Raw genomic sequence first — 26,603 nt, forward strand, 5'->3', positions numbered from 1 at the left:
TGCGTTATCTATGACGGTCCGGTACCTAAGAAGGAGTCGATCCGCTTCTACTTTCCTTTACGACTTCCTTTTTTTCTTTCATCTCTCTTCTTACAGTTCTTCTCCTCTCTCTAGCTTTCCTTTTCTTCTTTTTTTCTCATTCTCTGGGCCGGAAACCATCAGACCAGTTGACGAGGTTTAGTACAGCTTTTGTTAGTTTTACAGATGTTTTTTTTTTGAGAGCATGCTACATCTTACAGGTAGGTATGGATAATAGAAGGGTAAGTATTTGTATATTTTTATTTAAACTTACAGATTCAATTCTCATTACATTTAAAAAATTCTTGACTTTGTTTTTTTTTGTTTCGGTTTCGCTAGCGAACCGTAACAAATCATCTGACACTGAAGATAGCGATGAATAGTCGATCACCAATGATGAACATGAAAGTGTCTTCAATAATGGTGTAGGATCCTAATTAGTTCAGACTCTGATGATACCCATGGTATTATGTGGACAAAATTTGACGAAGGTGATATTCCTGGAAGGCTACGATCTACTTTCAAGGTTGTGAAAGGGTTGTCAGGCTGCGCAAAAACGAACATTATGTCAGATAATCTTATCAGAGCATTCTTGTTGATAATAGGTAAAAATATTATCAAACATATTAAAAAATGCACAGAAGAAGAAGAAGAAGAAGAAGAGGTTTTCGAATTTTGAAGAACGATTGGACAACATTAATACCGGAAATACGGTCATATATTGGGGTTTTATATGCTTGTTGAACTTACAAGGCAAAATAAAAACTAAAACTTGTTTATTTATACTCACAACAGTAGTTCAATTTTTTTTAGAAAAATTATGGACATAGAACCTACACCTACAAACAAAGAAAATTTCCTTGTTTTCGGAATTATTGGACATGTTCATTGAAAATAGTCAGGCTTGTTATCAATCAAAATATAACAGTTAATGAACAATTATTTCCGTCAGAAGCCGTATGCAGGTTTACATAGTATATGTCTGATCAACGGAAAGATTTCCTGTGTTAATTAGCAGAAACGCTTTCCGCCGAATACAGAGCTGCAAGACAGAATAATTGCAACCTATTCTAATAAACGCAAAATTTGTGACATCCAACATTGCTGCAACAATAAAACTAATAATATATGTGAAAGATGTCAAAACTATGTTTGCGAAAGATGTACACATAACAAGATTTCCACTTTCCTTTGTAAAAAATGTACCAACAATAATTTTTAATTTCATACCCAAGTGAATTTTTTTTTACTTATCTTTACATAGAACTTATCTTATAACTGTAAATAATATAAAACAATATAGAAAATTTACTTGAAACGAATTTCTTTACACATTAGTTATTCTTTTGCAATGCAGTCATTTTGACTGCTTTTGGACAATCTAGGTATATACGAAATTTCAGTCTTTCTAGTGTTCATTTTGACTGCTTGGGTATTTGAAATAATCTAATGACTCTTATAACTGAATTGAGTAAATTTCTTATATAACCAGTTCTGGCTTGTATTATTTTTCAATTACCGTCACATGATAACATACAGGAACATGGTAAATTGTGGATTTGGGTGTATATTTGATAAGTCGCAATTTCTCTAAAGCTAAATAGTAAGTAGCCCTTGTTGTTAGAACCTTCATGCATCTATACATGTGCTAAGAAGTTGTTTATTTTATGTCTTTTAACCCATAAATTCAGGAAACAATATATGAAATAGAACTGTGTTATTGAAAAATGAAGATTGTTCCGATATAGAATCAGATACAACAAATTCTGAACCACCATCTGAAGATGAAGCGGATTATATTCAAAGTGAAACTGTAAGTATCGGCTAGCTCAGAGGTTACTGTTACCTCAGGGTCGGCACTTCACCAGAAACACGAAGCGGACTCACGGCTTAAGCGGTAGTTAGTAGAGGACTCAATTGCACCATGGATTCAACAGGTATGAGAAGTGAAAGGTAAGTAAGGTAAGTATGTTCTATATTTTTTTATTTCTTTTCAGGTGTTAGTATTCGAGGCGGCCGAGCAGGAATCGATGGAATCCTTGGATCGAAGAAGGTAAGAGAGGTAAGTTTTTCTTTGGTGGCTACTCACGCACGATGCCCGCCAACGGAAGTCAACCTCATCGGTTCCAGAGACGGTGAGCGGGGGTCAAGCTCATCCAGTCCTCACCGTACTTTCCCCTCAAAAACGTCCGGTAGACTCACCCGTTGACGTGTGGAGCAACGATGACAATGGGGCTCGTTGACCACTGGCACTTCCTAGAGCTGTGCGTTCTCCGTCGGACCAAGGCGAGGAGGGTTGAACGTCGCACGACCGTTGCGGTTCCCAGGAACGCGTTGTTTACCACCCTTATTTACTCTCGCACGGAACTCTTAAAAGACAAACTACTTCCAAAGTATCTATTCCGTTTTAATATACACTGCGTTATCTATGACGGTCCGGTACCTAAGAAGGAGTCGATCCGCTTCTACTTTCCTTTACGACTTCCTTTTTTTCTTTCATCTCTCTTCTTACAGTTCTTCTCCTCTCTCTAGCTTTCCTTTTCTTCTTTTTTTTCTCATTCTCTGGGCCGGAAACCATCAGACCAGTTGACGAGGTTTAGTACAGCTTTTGTTAGTTTTACAGATGTTTTTTTTTTGAGAGCATGCTACATCTTACAGGTAGGTATGGATAATAGAAGGGTAAGTATTTGTATATTTTTATTTAAACTTACAGATTCAATTCTCATTACATTTAAAAAATTCTTGACTTTGTTTTTTTTTGTTTCGGTTTCGCTAGCGAACCGTAACAAATCATCTGACACTGAAGATAGCGATGAATAGTCGATCACCAATGATGAACATGAAAGTGTCTTCAATAATGGTGTAGGATCCTAATTAGTTCAGACTCTGATGATACCCATGGTATTATGTGGACAAAATTTGACGAAGGTGATATTCCTGGAAGGCTACGATCTACTTTCAAGGTTGTGAAAGGGTTGTCAGGCTGCGCAAAAACGAACATTATGTCAGATAATCTTATCAGAGCATTCTTGTTGATAATAGGTAAAAATATTATCAAACATATTAAAAAATGCACAGAAGAAGAAGAAGAAGAAGAGGTTTTCGAATTTTGAAGAACGATTGGACAACATTAATACCGGAAACACGGTCATATATTGGGGTTTTATATGCTTGTGGAACTTACAAGGCAAAATAAAAACTAAAACTTGTTTATTTATACTCACAACAGTAGTTCAACTTTTTTTAGAAAAATTATGGACATAGAACCTACACCTACAAACAAAGAAAATTTCCTTGTTTTCGGAATTATTGGACATGTTCATTGAAAATAGTCAGGCTTGTTATCAATCAAAATATAACAGTTGATGAACAATTATTTCCGTCAGAAGCCGTATGCAGGTTTACATAGTATATGTCTGATCAACGGAAAGATTTCCTGTGTTAATTAGCAGAAACGCTTTCCGCCGAATACAGAGCTGCAAGACAGAATAATTGCAACTTATTCTAATAAACGCAAAATTTGTGACATCCAACATTGCTGCAACAATAAAACTAATAATATATGTGAAAGATGTCAAAACTATGTTTGCGAAAGATGTACACATAACAAGATTTCCACTTTCCTTTGTAAAAAATGTACCAACAATAATTTTTAATTTCATACCCACGTGAATTTTTTTTACTTATCTTTACATAGAACTTATCTTATAACTGTAAATAATATAAAACAATATAGAAAATTTACTTGAAACGAATTTCTTTACACATTAGTTATTCTTTTGCAATGCAGTCATTTTGACTGCTTTTGGACAATCTAGGTATATACGAAATTTCAGTCTTTCTAGTGTTCATTTTGACTGCTTGGGTATTTGAAATAATCTAATGACTCTTATAACTGAATTGAGTAAATTTCTTATATAACCAGTTCTGGCTTGTATTATTTTTCAATTACCGTCACATGATAACATACAGGAACATGGTAAATTGTGGATTTGGGTTTTTTTTGATAAGTCGCAATTTCTCTAAAGCTAAATAGTAAGTAGCCCTTGTTGTTAGAACCTTCATGCATCTATACATGTGCTAAGAAGTTGTTTATTTTATGTCTTTTAACCCATAAATTCAGGAAACAATATATGAAATAGAACTGTGTTATTGAAAAATGAAGATTGTTCCGATATAGAATCAGATACAACAAATTCTGAACCACCATCTGAAGATGAAGCGGATATACGAAATTTCAGTCTTTCTAGTGTTAACGGAGGGGCAATTTGCTACCTTCACTGAAGTTGGCGCAATGATTTCCCATACTCATGAAACATAAAAAGACGGGTGGGTAATGTCGGGTACATAACCGAAGAGCCGTAGGATTACCCCAAGGGCTGTTAAGTTAAATATCTTATTAAATATCCGAAGCATCAGTATCATCACTGTGTGCAGGATCGATTACGCGAAAGCGATAGGTGACTATTATCCTTTGGATGGCAACAAAATGAAAACTCGTTGGTCGCTGCTGATGATATTCGTGGAACAGTGGCCTTGAAGCCCCCGCAGACTGGAGACTTTTTACCGTCCAATAGTTTGATCGGCTTCTTGATCAGTATGCATACGCGCACAATGCATCGATTCAGTTGAGTTAGTGTTTGCACTATCGGTCGATGAAATGTCTACAGTCTGCGGAGGCTCTTAGTGTACGAGCGCAACAAAATTAGAACACGTTGCCCGCTGTCACCGTTGCCGTCGCTGCCGCTTCTGACACTTCTGCTGCTACTACTGCTACATGCTATAACGATAGCCTTATATGCACTGCTCCGCGATTGGGAATGAATTATGTGCTCCGAAAGCAACTGCCAAATTTATTTGATTCGACAGACGGTAGAATCACAAGTGGAGTGGCTTACACTACGATTCTTTGTTTGTATTCAAATCATATTCCGCTGTTACTCTGGTTGCTCCTTTCAGTCGGAATCATTTGAGGAGCACTAATTAGAACAATCAAAACGAGGCACATAGCGCGTTTGGATAATGCTTGACATTTCCCAATTATAAAATTGTTAATCTGAAGAAAAATAAAATGTTATTCATTGTTATAGATGCGTAGAAATATTTCCTATTAATTGATGCAAACATCTTTGCGATCTATTAAGAAGTACTCGAGTTATTAACGTTCGAATTTTTTTTCCTACTTGTTCAGTGCTTAAATATTAATTTTACCCTCTATACCTTCCGGTTAGACGTAGCATACGTTGAAAGTTTCTGCAGCTAGGGTCTGGAAACGTAAAACTGAAAGAACAAAAGATCGTTCTATATTGAAGCGACAAAGGATACAGCAGGAACTTAGCCAATACTGACGGAAGGAAATTCAGCAATATTTACTAAAGTATCAGAGCACCGAAGTTTGGACGCCGTATGCGTACAATACTGTCTACTGTTATGTCGATAACTGACGAGGACCAAGACCCAGCAGCATAGAGATCGGAGATGTAGTTTTGGTAAAGCGATTGAGATAGGAGAATAAGTTAAGTACGGAGTTTTCTGCAGGTAAGTTCGGTGTTGTTGGGTAGAAGCGAAAAGACGTAACGATCCGCTCGGGTTCATCTGGAAAGGTACTACAGTACTACAGAGGTGCTGCGCATTTGAAGGTTTTACCGAAGGATGCAGCTGATTCAAAAGAGCTGGGAACGGGATTAAGTGAGGAAGAATGGGTACCAGTGTTGGAGTCAAGCATAAATCAGCGAAGCGAAGCGAGTTGTGTGACAGGGGCATCAAAGCAAAAGCGAGTTGAGACAAGTCGACTTAAGGACTTTTTTATCTATTGAGATTGAGCCTAGTGTTAGGTGATCGTTTGTTAATCCAAAGAAGGGTGGGGTATAGGGTTATATACCATAATAAAGTGTACCTTGCGAATCAACAAGAAACTTGATTCAAGAAGTAGACAGATGACGGCCTTGGTGGGAGACAGAGCGTAAGCTTCGAGATAGCCATACGAAAGGATTCTGCTGGGTTCCACACGGTTTCAACAGGAGATCTTTTCAACAACTCTGCGTCCACTGCAACATTCACAATTCCGTCGAGTATTTCTTGTACGTCTGCTCGAAGTACGAGGACCTGAGAAATATGTTCGGGATCAGCGAGCGTGTACGGGACGTGATAAGTGATGATTCATCAAGAGTCGTTCATTTTATTAGGCTCTTTTAGCAATTCAGCTGTGACAGAGTCGAATTTATTTATGTACATTTTATCTCACGATAATTTTGTTGTATATTACACAGTAGCTATTCAGGCGTAAGAGAATATCCTATCTTATGTTGCCTTTTTCGGCGTAAGAATATTCCTATTGTTCGAATATTCACCAGTTGGACCATACACAGCGGGACTGTTGATATGAGGCTTCCATTGTTGTGTTATTAATAGTACCAATTACAGATGCAGCAGATCTTATGTGAAGTGAGAGGCTGGGATCACCATAACATGATGATTGTTGCGTGGACATAATAGCTAGAATAACACACGAAGATGGTCAATTGAGAGCACTGAGCTCATGATTGTTCGCTCAGTAGCGGACAAGCAACCAATTAGGCTTAGCGGGGGTCGAAAGATGTCGAATTATTTTACAAAAATTGTCAAATCAACAATGGATAAACTACGAAGATCGTTGTTGTTTTCCCTAATCAAGGCGAATAAGAGTTTCTAGGTATCCTCTTATTGCACAGGTATCTCCCCACTGGCCTGGTGCCATGGCATCACATGGTGAATATAAATAGCATGTTATGGTCTCATTTCATGTGTTTCGAATTTAAAATGAAGCAGAGCAGTTTATTTTTTGTTAGTTTCTTGATTTTAATTCTTCTAATTTTTTTTTGCAGTGAACTCACAGTTGACAATAACCACATACGAATCATGAGTCATTGGGATCGAAAATCACGCAAAGACGATGTTTATCCGGGAGGGTTATCATCTTCGTCCTCACGTGGACACAATACAGAGTTGACAGCTTCAAAATATAATCGCCAATCCACGGACGCAAGAAGCTGGGAGACGAAACGTGGTCGATCGCGTTCTCCTCACAGACGGTCAACTGCAACGAAGATCGTGTCATCCAACGAAACTAAAGATATTAACCGTGGAAATTCACCATCTGAAAAGGCTGGAGTTATACTATTCAATGACACTGCTGGACCTAGTCATTTGATGTGTCATGGAAAGCGACGACGATTGCCAGATCAAGAACAGCATTCTCGGAATGAACATGAATATGAACCCCGATTATCGAGTGAAAAATCAGAAACCAATCTGATTAATTTCTCATTTTTGGATCACAAAAGCGCATTAAATCGTGTACTTTTGGGTTACTGCAGTCGAGATCAGCTTGTTAGCGATCCCCACGATTTCTGGCTGTTTGTTAACAAGTACGAAGTTCTTCTGAAGAAAAGTGGTCAAAGTATTTTGCCGGAACCAAAAAGTCTGACCGAATTGCGAACCGATGAACCCATTCAGAAACAGTACAACAAGGCCTTCAGTACAACGTTTTCCTTGACCGTTCCGTTCGAGGAGCTTTATAGTCGATTGCGGCATACAGACGGTAGCGACAAATTCAGTAAACTGCAACTGAAGCAATTTTTGCAGATAGTCGTACACTATCTGGATTTCCGCCAGAAGGAACGATTTGATAAGCTAATAAAACTACGGGAGGCTCAAGCTAATCTTCCAGTGGCCAAACATCGAGATGAAATAATGGCGGCAGTGAAAAATGAACAAGTAGTTATACTTGCAGGTGATACAGGTTGCGGTAAATCTACGCAAGTACCGCAATATTTATATCAAGCTGGATTCGATAAAGTAGCTTGTACGCAGCCCAGGCGAATCGCCTGTATATCGTTATCTAAGCGAGTTGCCCATGAAATGTTATGCGAGTATGGAACTCAGGTTGGCTATCAGATTCGATTTGAGCGAAGTAAAAGTACCAAAACAAACATATTGTTTATTACGGAAGGCTTACTATTGCGTCAACTTTCGGCGGAAGATAACCTTTCACAATATTCGGTTATTATATTGGATGAAATACACGAGCGACATCTGCATGGAGATTTTCTGCTTGGTATCACAAAATGTCTGATCAGAGCGCGACCGGATCTCAAGATAGTACTCATGTCTGCCACAATCAACATAAAATTATTCGGTGAGTATTTCGCCGAAGAAAAAGCTCAAATTATTGAGGTACCCGGTCGATTGTTTCCTATCAAACTGCACTACATGCCACAAGTACCGGATGCATTTGGCAGCAAGCAAAAAACCAGTGATCGTATCAATCCAGAGCCCTATGTGCAGCTTTTGCAGCTTATCGATAAAAAATATCCCCCGACGGAGAAGGGTGATGTCCTTGTATTCCTCAGTGGATTGAATGAGATAACTTCAATCGTGGATGCTGCTAAAGAGTATTCAGAAAAGAACAAAAACTGGATCATTCTTCCGTTGCACAGCACCCTATCCATAGCTGAACAAGACAAGGTATTCGATTATGCACCGGAAGGAATGAGGAAATGTATCATATCGACCAATATAGCGGAAACATCGGTGACAATAGATGGAATCCGGTTTGTTATAGATTCTGGGAAGGTCAAAGAAATGAGTTTTGACCCAACAACAAAAATGCAAAGGCTAAAGGAGTTTTGGATTTCGAAGGCATCAGCTGAACAGCGAAAAGGACGAGCTGGAAGAACTGGGCCTGGAGTTTGCTACAGATTGTACTCGGAAAAGCAGTTCTACGACTTTGAGGCGTACACTACGGCAGAGATATTGAAAGTTCCACTGGAGTCATTGCTCTTGCAGATGATTTCGATGGGACTTCCCAACGCCCGTTTGTTCCCGTTCGTCGAAGCACCTCCGTCCGAAAATATTGAGAATGCAATCATGAATTTAAAACATCACGTAAGTTGTGAAAAATATTTTTGAAGGAAAATTATGTTATTTATGTTATTTACACAGGAAGCATTAATGGCTGACGAAAAGCTGACTGTTTTGGGAAAAGCACTTGCAAAGATTCCAGTAGATATAGGAATTGGCAAATTGTTGCTAATGGGATGCGTCTTCCAGCAACTGCAACCAGTACTGACACTGGCTGCTGCTCTGAGTGTTCAGTCACCGTTTACCGTTCGTGCCTATAGAGAACCTGAATGTGAGGTAAGTATAGCATTTATAGTATATTCACGAAAACAAAATTGAATCATTGTCTAGTTCGTCTATGGAATGACTTACAAATAAATGTCACACGGGAAACAGCACATTTCCAAAAAAAGATAAATGTCCAAACCAAAATACCTATAAGTGTGGACATTACTAAAGGATCGTCCCCTTTGTTCCAAACTAACCGGGCAATCAGTTAAATAAGTTTGCTTCGAAGAGACCGCCGCTTCCGACGGCGGGTCAGCGGCTGATTCGGATCGCGTCACCTCGGTGACTCGTTAGATGGGGACTTGGCCCCCATTACATTGACCTCGGAATAAATTTCATTGCGAAAAAATAAATTTATAATAAGAATTGCGCTTTTGCGTGTAGCATTTATACCCATGTTATTTTTTCCGCGTAAAAATATTTCTAGTAGGCTTCTGCGACATTGCGCTTTATTCTCTGCGGTTTCTTTTGTTACGTTCAATTCTTTTGCGATTTTTTTCCGGTCACAAACCATGACACCTCACCGACCACCAATATTTCAACTGCAGGCGTATGAACGGCCGTCTGCTCAGACACAGATCCACCCTGGCGTAGGATTTGTTTTGACTGACGCATGAAAATATCGGTGTTCTTTGCATGCTCAAATAAAATTGCCTACTTTCTATGATTGTAGGATGATTAACTCTTTAATTTTGGAGTTGTGGAACGTGTCAGACGTGGTTTTCACGGTTTAAAAGTGGTAATTTTGACTTAGAAGACGAAGAACGTCCCGGACCGCCAAAAAGTTTGGAGATGAATAATTGAAGGCTTTACTCGATCAAGATCCGTCACAAACGCAACAAGAACTTGCAGATACAGATACTTGCAGATAGGAGTAGCTCAGCAAACCATATCCGATCGTTTAAAAGCAATGTGAATGATCCGAAAGATAGGACATTGGATGCCGTATGAATTGAAGTCACGAGACGTCGAACGCCGTTTTTCACGTGCGAACAACTGCTCCAACGGCATAAAAGAAAGGGTTTTTTTTTGCATCGAATCGTTACTGGCGATGAAAAGTGGGTCCATTACGACAATCCTAAACGTCGGGCAACGTATGGATATCCCGGCCATGCATCAACATCGACAGCCGCGCGGAATATTCACGAAGCATATGCTGTCTATTTGGTGGGACCAGCTGGGTATGGTGTAATATGAGCTGCTAAAACCGAATGAAATGAATCACGGGAGACATCTACCGGCGACAATTGATGCGTTTGAGCCGTGCACTGAAGGAAAAACTGTCACAATATGAGCAAAGACACGATTAAGTTATTTTGTAGCACGAAAATGCTCGGCTGCATGTCGCGAAACCGGTCAAAACACTTGGAAACGCTGAAATGGGAGGTGCTATCCCACCCGCCGTATTCTCCTAACATTGCTCCGCCCGATTACTATCTTTCTCTATCGATGCAACATCGCCTGGTTGACCAGCACTTCTCCAATTTAGATGAAGTCAAAAATTGGATCGTTTCGTGGTTAGCCGACAAACCGGCCGATTATTTCCGCAAAGGAATCCGTGAATTGCCAGAAAGATGGAAAAAAAAGTTGTGATTAACGATGGGCAATACTTTGAATATTAAATTTGTAACCATTTTTGCAGAATAAAGCATTAATTTTTGAAAAAAACGGTACTCTAAAATGTTACTGTATGTGGTTAAGTCGCACGAAACGCAAAAACTTTCTCTTTTTGGTGTACCAAGATGAGGGACGTCTTGTTTTTTTTGAAATTTGTTTTTGTCTTACTCATACTACCGATACATTAGTGTACGTGCGTTAAATATCAAAAAGGTCTATACAATTTCGTGTTAAGGCAGCATCGACAGATGCACCGATGGTTCATTGCTTTTTAGATGAAAAACGATGAAAGTCTGAACGATTGAAAAAGAAAACTAAATCATTTGTTGAACTCTAACTCACAGAATCCAGTCTACTGCTATATGGAAGTATAAAAATTGGATTTGCTACGAAATCTGTAATCAAAACACGAAGGGATTCCGCCAAAATTACCGATAAAGATGTCCTTTGACATATCCCATCACCCATTACCTAACGTGTAATAACCCGGATGTGATTTTCAACTTCCCGGTTAGAGCGAACAAACGGATGGAGTTATGCTCTGAAGTATTCGTCGATAAACAACATTTGCCTGGCGTTTGTGCAGATGAAATAAGAATAAATGTGGACAATTGTGTTCAACGTCTTCTGCTAAAATTATATTTTCTGCATATCAAGGGAAAAATTAAAGATTGGACAATTTTGTCCTCATTGCTTTTTTAATGACTTCCCCCAAAACGAATTCGTTCCTCTCTCTCTCTCCTTCCCATGTATCTTTATGCATGTATCGATGTTTGAGTTCACCGTGGTTTGACAAACGTTACAGGTGAGTTAGATTTTTTTTATCGTACACGGAAATTACTCACACGTATAAAATAGCGTGCCGTGAGTGCGCTATTTTGCACGCCTAATACTAACTAATACTAACGCGAGGACCTTTATAGCATACTTGATAAATGTCTAAGTTCGTTGGTTTGAGTTCACGATGGGTAGAAAATTAACCTTCCATTGATGGGGTAACTACTTTTATGCATCAGGAATCAAGTTTTCGTTCCTCTTTATATGGACGTACAAAAAGCTTGCATACGGGGGTACAAAATTAGTGTCAGGGGGAAATGGAAATGAGGATTGTTGAATGAAGAGGCTGATTTGTATTCATTAGTCGAGTCAGTTAAAATAACCACTGACTGGACTAGTTCACCAGTCATCCTCGCTAGTCAACGCTAGTCAATTCATTTTCTAGTCAAGTCATTTTTGAAGTAGAACTACGTCTTTCATTGAGGGTGCCGAATCAGAAAACAGGTCACGTTTTTATGAAATAAAGTTAATGTTAATAACTATTTTTGCCGTGAACGGATTCTGGCGATTTACATACCAAACGAATCGGAATTTCCCTAAGATTTGTTTGATATGCTATACATTATAATCCCATACATTATAATCATAGTCCATTCTACGTGGGAACACCGACTGGACAACAACGTTGCTGGGCGAGCTGGATGGGGAGGAATCGATTGGTTTTTTCAAGGCAATGGGGATGGAGGAGTAATATGAAGAAAGAGTAGAGTCTTCCAAGAGCCATTTTGAAGGCTAGAGGCTAATGAACTGAATGTTTACTAAATGTTTAAAGTTTTCAATATCGTGCAAATTTTCAATATCGTTCTAGATACGAAAAAATGAAAACCGCTTATTCTTCTTTGTTTTGCGCCATCATATGTCTTCGTTTCGGACTGAGCTGTGGGCGCGACCAAATTACTCACTCGCTGATGTCTCTGGCATTACAATCATTGCATCAAACTGACGCCATTGCATTTATGTTTTGAGCTACACAATTGTGTGGGGAATCATCAAGCTAGGCTATCGTCAGCTCACCCAGAAAATAAATGTTCTGGAATTTTGTCAGTGATTTGGTTTCGCATGACAGTAGGAAAACTCTCTTCACAAAGGATGGCAGCTAAGCTAAACTAGACTGGCAATTCTAACAGAAAGGGCTTCTGTTGAGAAGAGCGCAAAACAGAGATAAGTGTGTGTATATTTAGGTGTTTCAAGCCATCGATATATGGATATTTGTGTGCGTACGTGCGTGCTTCATAACCCGTACGTAAAAATAGTGCATATTCGCTACATATATTGATCCTCATTTGTAATGATAAATATAAACAAGGAGGGGAGATAGCGGGAGGGACATTGCATCAATGCATCGAACTGACGCTATGATGAAGCAGGTGTTAAGGTTGTGCGCCAAAAAATTAATTGGGGAATACCAAGTTATTCAATAAGTTATAATAAGTCATTAATTTATTTGGGTCGCGTGTAGATAGATCTTATTTCGCTTATTCAGTCACCAAGAAAGTAAATGTTGTTCGGGAATTTTGTATTTGATTTGGTTTCGCTTGCCAGTAGAAAAACTTTCTCCACTACGCTACGCTTATCTCGAGCATGTATTGTTCTGCGAGCACAAGAATGAATCATCAAACAATTATCGTGAAATGAATCTACATTAAATAAACATTTCAGGGCGACCTGGTAGAAACAAGCGACTTGAATCTAACTACAGCGTAGTTCCACGTCAACAATGCGGTCGTGTCTTGAACACAACCTCCTATATTTTTTTTTGTTGGCGGTGACTGCCGAAGCAGCTCTAGTCGAAGCGGAGCTACTGGGAGTAGAGTCGGTCTTCATTTTTCACCGTCGAAGATTTCGGGCCCTGGCTGGAATTGTAATAACGCCTGATAAACATAATACGATTGATTCACATTCTTTTCTGTTACGGTTATCTTTTGGCGTCGAATAGAAACATTCGTATATTTGAAAAAAATAGTAGTTGACATGTAGATCCAGCATATGGGTTGAAAAAAGTCCTTAAAATAAATCAAGGCTTAGAAGAAAACTGGGGCTCGTTTTGAAGAAAAAGGGGTCAGATTGGGTATCATTAAAATCATGCTACTTCGTGTTATTTACTTTATTTCGGCTCATACGCTTCTATTCTTGCTAATTTTTATCCAGCCTTATTCTAACAAGATAGGTTTTCTGTGTGATTTTATTTGCAATAGTTTATGAAATAATTAAGCACGAGTTATTACTTTAAATAAAAATCAAAACAAATCCACATCTTACTGAATCACATACAGAATATGCTTTGAAAACTTTGAAAACAAAACATTATATTTTATTCTGATTGTTCCGGCGGATGAGATTTGATTAACATAATTATTATATTAAATCAATTGTAGAATTTAGATTGCATAGAAAAATCGAAAAATGGATTTTAGGTCAACTCAGAAAACGGATCGTAGAGGGTATCCGGGACATGCTCGAAATATGTTTGGATGTGATCAAAAAGGTTCAAGTCAGTTTTTCTAACAAATGAAACTTTTTGAATTCTGAATAAGTAAAGATGGGGTAGATCTGATAAGTTTTAAAGGGCATCAGGTCCCAGGTGCACATATTCCAGAAACATTCTCATCCGTATCTCCTGAACCCTACATTCAACCCAAAATCTGTTGCTGAGATACACACCGTTCAATTTTTTGTCACATGCGGAACTTGGAAACAATGAAGTAAAACTATTTTCGCGATTGGGTTCCAAAAATCAATTTTTAACAAACGACACAATATCATTGAATTTTCATTTTTGAGGGTCGGGAATTTTGTGAAATCATGCGGGAATTCAAAAATTGAAATTGAGTGGCCACCTTGCAATCGGTCGAATTTGTACATGGTACACTTCGTACGAGGTCGGGGTTTGCGTAGCCCATTGTAGGCGCGACTTCTGTTGACTACGCGTCTTCGAATTTCACAGTTGTTAATGTTGTCATTGTTATCAACGAGCCAAGGTACACAAGTTCCTCTACCACCTCGAGCTCGTCGTCGTCGATCATAACACTACTACTAAGAAGAATTCCGTTACAATCAGTTCCTCCTGCTAGCATGTATTTAGTCTTAGACCCATTGATCCCAAGCCCAATCAGCCCTGCTTCGTGTTTCAATTCGGTATACAAATTCGTTACCGTAGCATGTATTATTCCGGTTATGTCGATGTCATCAGCGAAGCAGTTAAACTGACTGAAAACTACTGGTTGAAAATCGTGCCCCGCATGTTGAAGCCCGCTCTCCGCAGAACACCTTCTGGCGCCACGTTGAAGAACAGACAGGAGAGTCCATCACCTTGTCGAAGTCCCCTGTGAGTCTCAAAGGATTCTGACAGATCACCTGAGGTCCGCACACCGTTCATCGTTGTCTTAATCAGCCTTGTTAGATTTCGGGGAAAGTTGTGTTTGTGCGCCCTTGAAATCAACGAAGATGTGATGCGCGGGACTTTTGGAGGATCTGCCGCAGTCTAAAAATCTGGTGCGTCGTCTAGCAACCGGGCATGAATCCGGTCTGATAACTTCCTACAAATCTGCTTACTATTGGTGATAGACGGCGAAAGAGTATCTGAGACATAAATTTAGTAAGCACTATTCAGGATCTCGACTGCACGGTTCCTACAATCCAGCTTGTCACATTTTTATAGATGAGGCAGATTACCCTGTGCTTCCACTCCTCCGGTAGCTGTTCTGTGTCTCAGATTCAGGCTATCAACCGGTACACACATTCTAAAAGTATTCCCGGACCTCTCTTGAAGAGCTCCGCTGCGAGGCCATCCGTACCAGCTGATTTGTGGATCTTTAGCTGATTAATGGCCTCCTTTACTTCACCCATCGTCGGGGGAGGTACATCGTCGTTGTTCACTGCACCGGTGTAGTCCTCATCAACGCCGTATTGGTCTCCTGTCTGCACACTGTTCAGGTGCTGCCTTCACCGTTCGATCACCTCGCGTTCGTTCGTCAAGATGCCTCGCTTCTCGTTCCTGTACCTTTTGGTCCACGGCACCAATCCTTTGTGCGAGGCGTTTATTTTCTTGAAGAATTTGAAGCTTGAAGCTTTTTCTCCTCTTTCTCTACCACGCGGCGCTTTTTTACCCTGCTTTCACTTCAATCGGTATCGTTGCTGCTTCCTTTTCGCACATAAGAACTCGGCACTCGTCGTCAAACCATTCGTTCTGTTGTTCATACACGATGACGGTCTCTGCTGTACTGTTAAATGTTATTTTCGGGTGTTCCAGCATTCGTCGAGTTTAGTGGCATCCAGTTTGTCGACCCCTGGTAACGCAGCTTCAAGACGCTACGAGTATGTTTTAGCAACGTTCGGCTCCTAGTGTCTCATGTTGTTGACGACTAACAGTTTTGAACCCAGTTTGATCATCACCAGTTAGTGGTCTGAACCGATATTAGCGCCACGATAGGTTCTGATGTCGTTGATATCTGAAGTGGCGACCGTTGATCAAAACGTGGTCAATTTGCGTTTCCGTTTGCTGAGATAATCTCCAGTTGTAACGGTATTGGTGGCTGTGCTGGAAGAAGGAGCTACGTGAGGTCATGTTCTTGGAAGCAGCGAAGTCGGTAAGTCTTAGACCGTTTTCGTTGGTGCGCGGATGGGCACTGAATCTATCAATTATCGGTCTGAACTCCTCCTCATGGCCGACCTGAGCGTTCAAATCACCGATGATGATGGATGGCTGTGGACGCAGATAATGCTGACGTTGAAGAAGTTGTCTCGTATCCTCAGTCCGCACATCTTTTCGTTGATTGTCTACCAGCCAATCACCCGTTTCGACATCTCTCCTATCGCGATGAAAGCTGTATCCGGCTCGTGTGTGTTGCCGCAGCTCTGGTAGATGGGATAACCACCTTGAAACGATCGCATGATCGAACCTTTCCAGCACACCTCCTGCAGCGCCACGATGTTGAAATATTTTTGAAAGAATTCGGGTACTCGTAAGAAAGTTGTGTGACTTGCAGTTCCATGTTCCGAGTTTCCAATCTCTAGTCCGTGTTCTTTGCGTGGGTCTGGTCCGATTGTCCTGTCTCGTTTTTTTTGTGAATTTTCCTGTGTGTATCATTTCTACGGATGACTTGCAGGATATGCGCCAAATCCCAGTCTCGACGGAAGACCATCGTGCACAGCTCTGTCGACAGTCCCACGCTGGCACGAGGCCAGTGACCATCTGCCCCTGACATGGGGAATAGACTCTGTTTTGAGCCGCACCTCCAAGGTGAACAGACGCTCGGATAGGCCCCTCTTCCCTGTCAGCATACGACCTAGACCTCAACGGGGTTGGTTACCCGATCTTCACACTAGTTACTCGTACCCCAGTCGGCACCGCGAGGAGGTTACTAAAGTTATTGAACAAAGAAGTATGTTTATTGAATACCATTTCGATAGTACCGTTCTATCAACAAAAATGCTTGAAGTTTTCTCACTCATCACTAACGTGCTGATGTCCCGTTTATTACTTGCAGCGAGCTCGCAAATCCCTCGAATCGGATCATGGTGACCCAATTACGTTGCTGAATGCGTACAAAGAATGGTTGGAGCTTAAACAGAATCGTGTAGATTACAGGAGGGATGAGCAAGGAGAAAGCACTAAAAGGTGGTGCCGTAGACGGGGGCTTGAGGAACAACGGTTCTACGAAATCACTAAGCTTCGAAGGCAGTTTGGAGATCTTCTACAGGACTGCGGTTTGATGGAGAATATAAACACGGAAAATTTGACCAGTGCAGACCGTGCAATCCGGCATGGTGAGCTACGACAACTGAAGGAACTGCGACGGGCGCATCGGATGGAAGCTCCCCGAAGAAGGAAGATTTTGAAATCTGATCCATGGGGAACTGAGGAAGGAGAGGAAGATGATGGAAAAGTTGATATAAGAGATGTAGAATTTCGATTAAGTCATGATTCTTCGAAGTTGCAAGATCTCGTTTCTGGAGCCACAGCGTGCAGTTATAGAGACTTGATGACACTGAAATTAATTTTGGTGAGTGGTTTATATCCACAGATCGCAATCGCTGATGAGTATAACTATTGTAAGGTAAGAGTTTTAACATAAAGATTCAACAATCATCGCACATTATGAAATCGTCTCTTCAGAGCCCTACTGAACAGTTCTTCCACACAAGAGCCAAACCATATGTGTCACTTCATCCGATGGGGTATTTCGGAAACAACGCACAAGTGCTCCAACTCGCTGAGGATAACATAATAGAAAAGACAGGACTGTATAAATCTCGTCTGCCGCTCAGTTCCAACCACCAACTCTTATGCTATTTGACTTTGCTGGAAACGAACAAGACTTATCTGATGAATACCCTTCGGATGCCAGCAGCTCAAACACTTCTCCTGTTCGCACACACAATCGATACCAATCTAACGATGTCTCGTCTTGTTTGTGATTCTTGGTTGTGTCTGGATTTCCCTTCTCCGGAAAGTGGTCAAACGTTACTTCTGAAAGCTACTAATTTGAGACGTTTGTGGAATAAAATGTTAGCGGAGAAATTGAAAGGTGCGATTCATTGTAACTGTGTTTATGATGCTTAGAAATATCTGAATCGTTCTAGTTCTCACACAAACTGCCGACGAAGCGTTAGGCAAAAATGAACGGGAGAAATCTATTGAGCAGACAAATTATGAATTATGGCAGGATTTGGCTCAATTCATGAACACCGAGGTATGTTATACTATCAAAAGGTTACTTCCTGCCGATGCGAAAATTTTGTACAAAGAATCATTGTCGGAAATGCCAGTGGACCTGGAGCCGAATCCCTTTGCCGAAGAATTTTCGCTAGTTCCAAATGAACTCAAAGGAGGAGTGCATATTTCGGAGAATATTTTATATGCTTGGTATTTATGTCTTTTCTATACAGTAACTTCGTGTATATCATCATTTGATTTTTTAGTCTGGCGGAAACTGATTGGAGTATGCAAATGTATGATGATATAATATCTAATGATTGGGAATGTACCAACTGCAACTGTACATACAATTTAACTGGTATCCAAAAACTACAACATAAAATCGGTAAGTTATGAAATGCAATTTCTATCAGATTTAACATGGTACTATTTAATTTTTAGTGTGCAAACCAAGTGCGTCAGGAACGGAATCACTATCGACGACACCGTCCTCCAGTGGCAAACAAAAACCTAATTCAAAACAATTCCATTGTCCAGTGTGCGAAACAACTTTGTCTCTTACAGCCATTGACATTTTGAAGCATAAAAAGTCCTGCATCGAAAAAGTAGATAAACAAGTCAACTAAATTTCTACAATATTTATTGCTTTACATGGATGTTAATTAAAACAGTTTAAATGACCTATTGAATAAATATTACACGACAAGATTGATATTCGAGTTCCATGACACAGTCTTGCTTTATTTAAGTTTTCATTAAATCCAACAGCAACCGCTCTATAGCCACTTCGCCAACAGTTTTCCGGAATAGCATCTCCTGAAGAGTTTTCGGATTGGCCGCTGATTTAATGCCAGGAAGTAGAAGCAGTAAATGACCCAAACGAACACCGCCGCACTTTTCATGTAACAGACTGATGGTTTGATCCTGAAGCAGCAGAATTTCGTGCCCCGAGTACAGATTCGTATGATCTGATCGGAACAGAATCAATGCCTTTAGACAGGCAGCCTCACGGTAGTCTACGCGTGTAAGTGTAAACTGTTGTATGATGGTTTGAAGTTTTTTGGCCGAAGGGTTGCGGGCGATAAAATCTGCAAAAATACGAAAAAAGATGGTTGAAAGACTTGGAATTGTATATTTTCATGACACATGTGGTTCACAAAAAAAGTGATAACGATTAATAGCAATGAATTCATCATAAAAAAAACTATCGATTATAATATTAGTTGTAGAGGGTGGAACGATCAAAACTTGGTCAACAATTCTTTCGAGTGTGCGTTTAAAAAAAGCCGAGTCCCCCAGCCGGTCCGTCGGAACGAGCGTACGATCCAAGGTTCTTTTCAAATAAACTACGAGTCTCGGCTAAAAAAAGAGCCGCGGTTCAAAAGAGTTTTGGCTCAAAAAAGAGCCGCGGTTCAAAAGAGCCTCGGTTCAAAAAAGAGCCTCGGTTCATAAAAGAACCGTTACTAACGTTCCCAGTGGAACTTTGGCCTTCTCAACGTAGGTATTACTTGCGTCATTTTTATTAGTAGTACTTAGTTGAGATTTCTATGCCGAAAAACAGGCCTTGGATGTATTCTGGAGTGGCAAGCTCTAGAATACGCGTGAACACAGTGCAAGACGGAAGTAATTCCTTTAACGAAAAATCCCCCTGGCCAGAATGGGAACCGAACTCGAACCACCCGCATGGTAATGTGGGACGCTAACCACTCGGCCATTGGAGCACCTGTGATGTAGTATTAGACACAGTTATTTGTGAAAAATGCAAATCAAAAATGGCTGCCGCCACAAAATATAGCAGAAATAGCAAAAACAGTTCTCTTCATTCGATTACTCAAATAATTTCCCAACCATTTGAATTCTGAGTCCTCTAAACCGAAGCGCCGGAAAATCTGTAACAACAAGGATCTGGAAATAGTTTTGAAGGCGCACTCCAGATACGAGATCACTGCAATGACCCCTTTTCTGTCTGCATCAGCAGCAGACATTTTTGAAACAACAGGAGCAGATGTGTCGGGCGGTGAGTCTGCCATCGATGTTCAAGTGGCGACAAATCCGAAGAAAAATCCTCGATTCACTGTCGAGTACTCTAATCGAATTTCGGTACGATCCTGATCAGAACGCCACGTTTACTGGTTGGTATGTACGTTACCAGGATTTGTTCACCAAAGAGGCGGTTCGAGTCGACGATGAAACTAAAGTAAGATTGTTGCTAAGAAAATTGGGTTCGTCAGACATCCTACCGAAGATCCCCAACGAAGTAAAGTTCGACGACACGGTGAGTAAACTGAAAAGTTTAGTCGGCATCCAAGAAACAATGATCAGAACCAAGGGGCAAAATGATATCACGTGGAGGCAGATTTTGTATGAATGCCAACGACATCTAAACAGTGCAATCAGTTAGGCGGTGAAGGCGAAGTTAGGTGAAACGTCCAGGAAAGTGGCACACATCCAAGCCGAACGAGAAGAGTACAAGTAGAAAACGTCCGAAAGCGAAGAAGACTTGTGAAGGCAGAAGTGAACGGTCGGTAGATCTATCATCACTCGACATTGCATCGATTATCAACGTCCTTTCCAAGCAGACATAGAGGCAGATCGAAAGCCAACAACAAGCTCTGCAACAGGTCAAGCTGCTACAGCCTCGGACAAGCCTTCGATGCTGAAATTCGAGTGTTCATGTGAAGTGGTAACCAAGGGGTAGAGACGTCATGGTAAATTCTTCGATACGTCAGTATTCATTTCCTCTGCCACTTGACATCTTCACATCTGTTCTCATTAGCGGAGTCGACGAAGCGGAGCATTGGAGCAATCTCCAAGCAGTCCTCCGTTGAATTCAGGAGTTCGGATTCACCTCCAAAGTGGAAAAGTGCTCGTTTGGTCAACGCCAGATCGAATACCTAAGAAATGCTTCTCTTCTTGGATCTTCGATTCGAAAAATGGCATTATAGTCTACACGGCAAAAAGTTGGGCACTCCAGTTACTACTATACGTCTTGAATATCGAGAGCGTAAAAACAACGAAATTTGGTAATGCCGAAATTGCATTCCTCTGACTTGACGTGTTGATAAGCAAGAATTCAGAAATAGCAAAAACAGTTCTCTGCATCCGATTAAGGAGTGTATCAAAAAGTAGTCTTAAACATTAAACACGTTATTTCACACAAACGGGTGATTTTTTCGTCGCTTTATTTACATGTTAAAAATCGAAATGCAAGTCATTTTGTGTTCGTTATAAAGTTGTTTTTGAGGATTGTCGCGGATTGATTTGGAAACTAAAAAGAAAATTCTGCACGAACTGGTGCATCCAGTTAACGCACATCCAATCTAAGAGCAGTCTAGTTGAAGAACACCCAGTTGGACAACGTCTACTGTACTCTAAAGAATTGAAGAACTAAATAACTAGAGAAGTAAGAACTAAAGTATTAAAAAATTAGATAATTAGAGAATTCATTTACAACCGCACTAGAACTAAAAACCCTAAAACGGCCAAAGCACTTTGAATGCTAAAGCATGAGCATCCAAACACGCATCGGAAATATCTGTATTTTGAAAAATGTTTCTGAACGTCTGTGAAACAATACGTAACCATCGTGAGTTTAATAGTCACGTGAACCACCTTCAACGGCCTCAAAAAGTATCAAGCCAGACTCTTTGTCACATGAAAATAATATATCCATCTTAACTTATGCATAGCGAAACACACAATATTTTATTACAACAAATACAAAAATAGATGCTAGGCTTCACATATTTGATTGTAAACATTAACATTTTAATAGAATATCGCAAGTACCCATTTCCCAGCGATCCTCGTTTCATACTTTTACGATTCTTTGATGAATACCACTTCTTCTTCTTCTTTTTGGCTTTAAGAGGGTTTAAACTTTTCAGTTCATTCGCCTCTAGATGAATACCACTATGCTAAGCCAGCAACAAACATTGAATCCCTTTTGCCAGCCGGATAACGCACTGTTCCGTGCTGTATCAGCAAACCGGCGCGGCCAACCGCCGAGGGTTTACCATTAAGCAACTGAATAGAGAAACGAACTATAAATTATTAAAAAGTATAGTATGAACATTATAGTGATATGGTTATGATTTTATTATTTTTCTATATATCATATAGTTACACTTAGGTGCCTATTCTACCAAATTCCTTCTAGAAATCCTATTCAATTTGAACGTGTCACCCATATCTGGGTGACGGGGCGACGAAAGTTTTAAAGGGACTTAGCCTTGTCGAATCCATCGTGAATGGCAAAAAACTTAATCTCTTTCTCTGCAGCAGCGCTCCTGCTACGATATACGCTCAGGAAATTGCGCTACACATACACAACCACGAGCAGCGTTGCCAATGTTCCAGTTTAAACTGGATTCTTCCAGTTTTTTTCTCTCGATCCAGTCAAACAATTGAATACTGAAATCTTCCAGTTTTTTGAAATATCATCCAGTTTTATCCAGTTTTTTATATGTGTGTTTCAGTTTTACCCATTTTATGTAAAATAAATTCACAATGTATACATAATATGCCTTACTCACCCTTTTTATCCCTTGACCAATTTGTTTTTTTGACATTCATCGTTCGATCGATCCAATGTGTATTTACCTTGATTTCTACAGTCAGTCGATTATATACATGTCGCACCAGCACCATTATTCCATGTCTCATAACTACATCAATATATCTTTGGCACCGCATGGAAACAACAACAATGGCAATACTTGCAAGTATCAAATATCATGCTACATGTTATTTAGTATTGCCTCAGTGGAATCGCAGCTCTAGGTATCGTTCGTACAACGTAAACCAAGCGCCAAACAAGCGTTCGCCATAACATGCATACAGAGCCATACATTGGTGGCTTGAAGCTACTAGAAATATAAGCACTTCTCATAATTTCGTGCTATTCTCAAAATAAACGCTTCTGTTAATATTACTGGCCTCGAAAAAAGATGCATTACTTTCTCATGCTAAAGATAAGCGCAGCTGTCATCCTTAGTGGAGAAAGTTTTGCTACTGACAAACGAAATCAAATCACATACAAAATTCCAGAACGACATTTATGTTCTTGATTACCAAATAAATGAAATACTCTTCCTGATAATCTCAACAACCTTGAAAAGAGTAGCATTGCTTCATTATGATCAAGAATAACGCAATTGCAATCCCAGTTAACGGCAGTTTTGCGACTGGCACGCGAACCCAAATAACATTCTAGCAAGACATTCAAGATGCTTGGTATTCCCCAAATATTTTTTTAGGGCACAACTATAAAGCCTGCTTCACCATAGCGTCAGTTCAATGCATTGATGCAATGTCGAAGACACCATCGAAGCCTTTAAGATGACAGAAAACAAACAATGTTGACTGCTTGGAAAAAGACTGTAGCGAAAATATTTCCCTCCCGCTATCTCCCCTCCTTGTTTATATTTATCATTACGGCTGCATAATTTGCACCACCAAAAATTGTCAATCATAGCATCAAAAAATTAGACGATTGTTGCATCGCGACAGGGCCAATGCTCACGGGAGTAGATAAAAATGGGGTTTCAGCGTAGCGAAGATACTATTTGTACATACTGGTTATGGAGCACGCATGTACGCACACAAAGCCATATATCGATGGCTTGAAGGAACTAAACATACACACACACTTATCTCCATTTTGCACTCTTCTCAACAGAAGCCCTTTCATTTAATATTTCCGGTCTTAGCTTAGCTGTTATCCTTGGTGGAGAGAGTTTTGCTATCGTCATGCTAAGCCAAATCACAGGCAAAACTCCAGAACATTTATTTTCTTGGTGAACCGACGATAGTCTAGCTTGATGATTCCCCCACACAGTTGTGTAACTCAAAACATGAATACAATGGCGTCAGTTTGATGCAATAATTGCAATGTAAGAGACATCAGCGAGTGAGTAATTTGTTCGCGTACACAGTTCAATCCGAAATGAAGACATGGCGCAAAACAAGGAAGAACAAGCGATGTTCATTGCTTCGTATCTAGAACGATACAGAAAGTTTGCTTCAGCAAGATGCACTGTTTATACTCCAGGCAAATATTCCCCTTCGTTCTTCTTTTCCTTTGTTCACGTAGACTTTAAATCTTGTGATTCCCCTTCGTTCTTCTTCTTCTTCTTTTTCTTTGTTTACGGAGGCTTTAAATCTAACGATTCATTCGTCTCCGATATTCTTTTGATTTCTACTTTTTGTTTGTTTCTCAAATTTCTTTATAAAGTTCTGTTTCTTTTAAAAATTGAATTAGATTTTTTTCTTGTGTTTTATCATTACTTAAAATGTCCCTTAAGTTCTGTCCAATATTATTCCTAATTCTAGCTTCTTTTGTGTGCTGACAATCCAGTAAAAGTTGACTTACAGAAATGGGGGCCTCGTTGCAAGAGCATTGAGGTTTTTCTTTGTTTCTTTGAAAAAGATATGTATGAGTGGCCTTTGTATGGCCGATTCTAAGACGGGTGAGAAGCCGTCTTTCCTTACTGTTATTTCTGTCATGCCATGGAAGAGTGGTGTTTTTAATTCTTTGAAGAAAAGTTGTTCTACTGTTTCTCCAGGCTATGTCCCAACTTTGGCGAATCTGCTGTTTTACCCATCGTTTCGCATCAGAGCGAGGAATGGGAATATTAGGGGGTTCTTGTGCTCTGCCTCTACCGACCAATTTGTCGGCGGCAATATTTCCAGTAATTCCGGTATGACCGGGAACCCAACAGAAGGTAATATTTTTATTAGAAGCAGCCTCTTCTATTTGAGTAATCCACGGGTGAAGGTTTTTGCCTTTTTGAATAGCCCGGAGACAGCTCGCGGAATCAGAAAATATAACAGTAGGAAGTGAATCATGTGTGCATTCTTGGCTAGCGATTAGAAGCGAAAAAGCTTCTGCGCTAAAAATTGAACATTGGTGAGGAAGAGAAAAACTACCGGTATAACGGTTTTCAAAAATTCCGCAACCGACACCGTCAGTGCTTACAGAACCATCAGTGTATACTTGATGTTCAAACTGGAATTTTGTTTCTACGAGGTGATTGAAACAGGCCTTCACTTTTGATGGGAGATCTCCTGCCCGAACTTCCTCGAGTAAATCAAGGTTAACATTCGGCGGTTTTACATTCCAATTCCTTTCCATGACCGTCAAATGTACACATATATCGGGGAGATCCTGATTCGTGTGTTCTTTGAATCGGTCCTTTGCCCGAAATATTAATGGAACATCATGATCACGGTCAGGAATTGAAAGGTAACGAATAGCTCTATTTGTCACAATCTTCGTAACGAGTCGATCAAATGGTAGTTGCCCACTCTCTGCCATAACAGCGAGGGTAGGACTTGTAACAAAGGCACCGATGGCTATCTTTATTGCCTTGTTATATACCGGTTCGATCGTTTTTAGTGGTTTTTCACCACCTCGGCTGAAGATGCTTACACCATAGAGTATTTTTGGTATTAACCAAGCATTTACTATCCGTAAAAGAGATTCCCTATGTCCGGAAGCTAGGTTACCAGAAATCGCCTTCAATAGATTCAATCTATTGCGAGCATCTTTTTTGACCATCTGAGCATGTGATATAAAACTCAGTCTCTTATCAAAAGTTACTCCAAGTATTTTGAGAGTTTTGACTGAGGGGATTTGGGTTTCGAAAATTTTAGGGTTGGAAACTTTGAAGTGAGCTTTAGGATTACATATATGCAGAAGTTTTGATTTTTCCGGAGATATTTCGAAACCAATATTTTGAGCCCAGTTTTGAACTGAATCAATTGCTTTTTGAAGTCTTTTCCTTGTTGCCGATGCAGCGACGCTAACTGAAACTAGCACAATGTCATCTGCATAAACAAGGATTTTTACATTCTCTGGAATTTTTGCAAAAAGGGATTGCATAATAATGATGAAGAGGGTTGGTGATATAACCGAGCCTTGGGGAATGCCATTCTCTTGGACTTTTAATGAAGATTTCGTGTTGTTGACTATGGTTCTGAAAGTTCTGTTTTCAAGAAAACTTTTAATGTAAAAACCTAGTCTTCCACGGAGCCCCCAGTCGAAGAGACTCTTCAATACTGGATACCTCCATGCTCGATCAAATGCCTTACTGAGATCAAGTGATGCCACATCTGCGTGGTGATCTTTCTCAATAACGTCATGTACAGTAGCCTCCAACTCTCCTAGGTGATCTTCTGTGCATTTTCCTGCACGAAAAGCGTATTGCCTTGGATCGAGCAACTTATTAGACTCCAAAAAGGTCTTTAAACGTCGATTTACTATCCTTTCTAGAACTTTTCCAACACAACTCAAAAGAGTTAT

General features: G+C 40.0%; 2 protein-coding genes across 4 annotated transcripts in view; one reads left to right on the forward strand and one right to left on the reverse strand.

Annotated features, from left to right (window-relative positions):
* Window positions 1–19,017, forward strand: part of LOC129774751 (probable ATP-dependent RNA helicase DHX34) — a 38,733-nt gene extending 19,716 nt beyond the window's left edge. For 2 of the 3 annotated variants that reach the window (XM_055778690.1, XM_055778689.1), the window contains exons 2-8: window positions 6,882–8,943; window positions 9,001–9,195; window positions 17,127–17,696; window positions 17,756–18,167; window positions 18,223–18,505; window positions 18,562–18,683; window positions 18,740–19,017. In XM_055778690.1, coding sequence (XP_055634665.1) covers window positions 6,916–8,943; window positions 9,001–9,195; window positions 17,127–17,696; window positions 17,756–18,167; window positions 18,223–18,505; window positions 18,562–18,683; window positions 18,740–18,924 — 3,795 coding nt within the window. In that variant the 5' untranslated portion in view covers window positions 6,882–6,915 and the 3' untranslated portion in view covers window positions 18,925–19,017. Of the gene's footprint in view, window positions 1–6,881; window positions 8,944–9,000; window positions 9,196–17,126; window positions 17,697–17,755; window positions 18,168–18,222; window positions 18,506–18,561; window positions 18,684–18,739 lie in introns of those variants that run through there. The other variant, XR_008742765.1, reaches the window with a different exon arrangement.
* On the reverse strand, window positions 18,934–22,207 carry LOC129774752 (photoreceptor-specific nuclear receptor-like). The gene is made up of 2 exons (XM_055778691.1): window positions 22,088–22,207; window positions 18,934–19,386 (listed from the first exon to the last, which is right to left on the reverse strand). Exons 1-2 carry the CDS (start codon window positions 22,089–22,091, stop codon window positions 19,043–19,045), a joined length of 348 nt encoding a protein of 115 aa, XP_055634666.1. The 5' UTR covers window positions 22,092–22,207; the 3' UTR covers window positions 18,934–19,042.
* Between the last annotated feature and the right edge of the window lie 4,396 nt (window positions 22,208–26,603).

Source organism: Toxorhynchites rutilus, chromosome 3 (assembly GCF_029784135.1).
Source record: "Toxorhynchites rutilus septentrionalis strain SRP chromosome 3, ASM2978413v1, whole genome shotgun sequence".
Taxonomy (NCBI): Eukaryota; Metazoa; Arthropoda; class Insecta; order Diptera; family Culicidae; genus Toxorhynchites; species Toxorhynchites rutilus.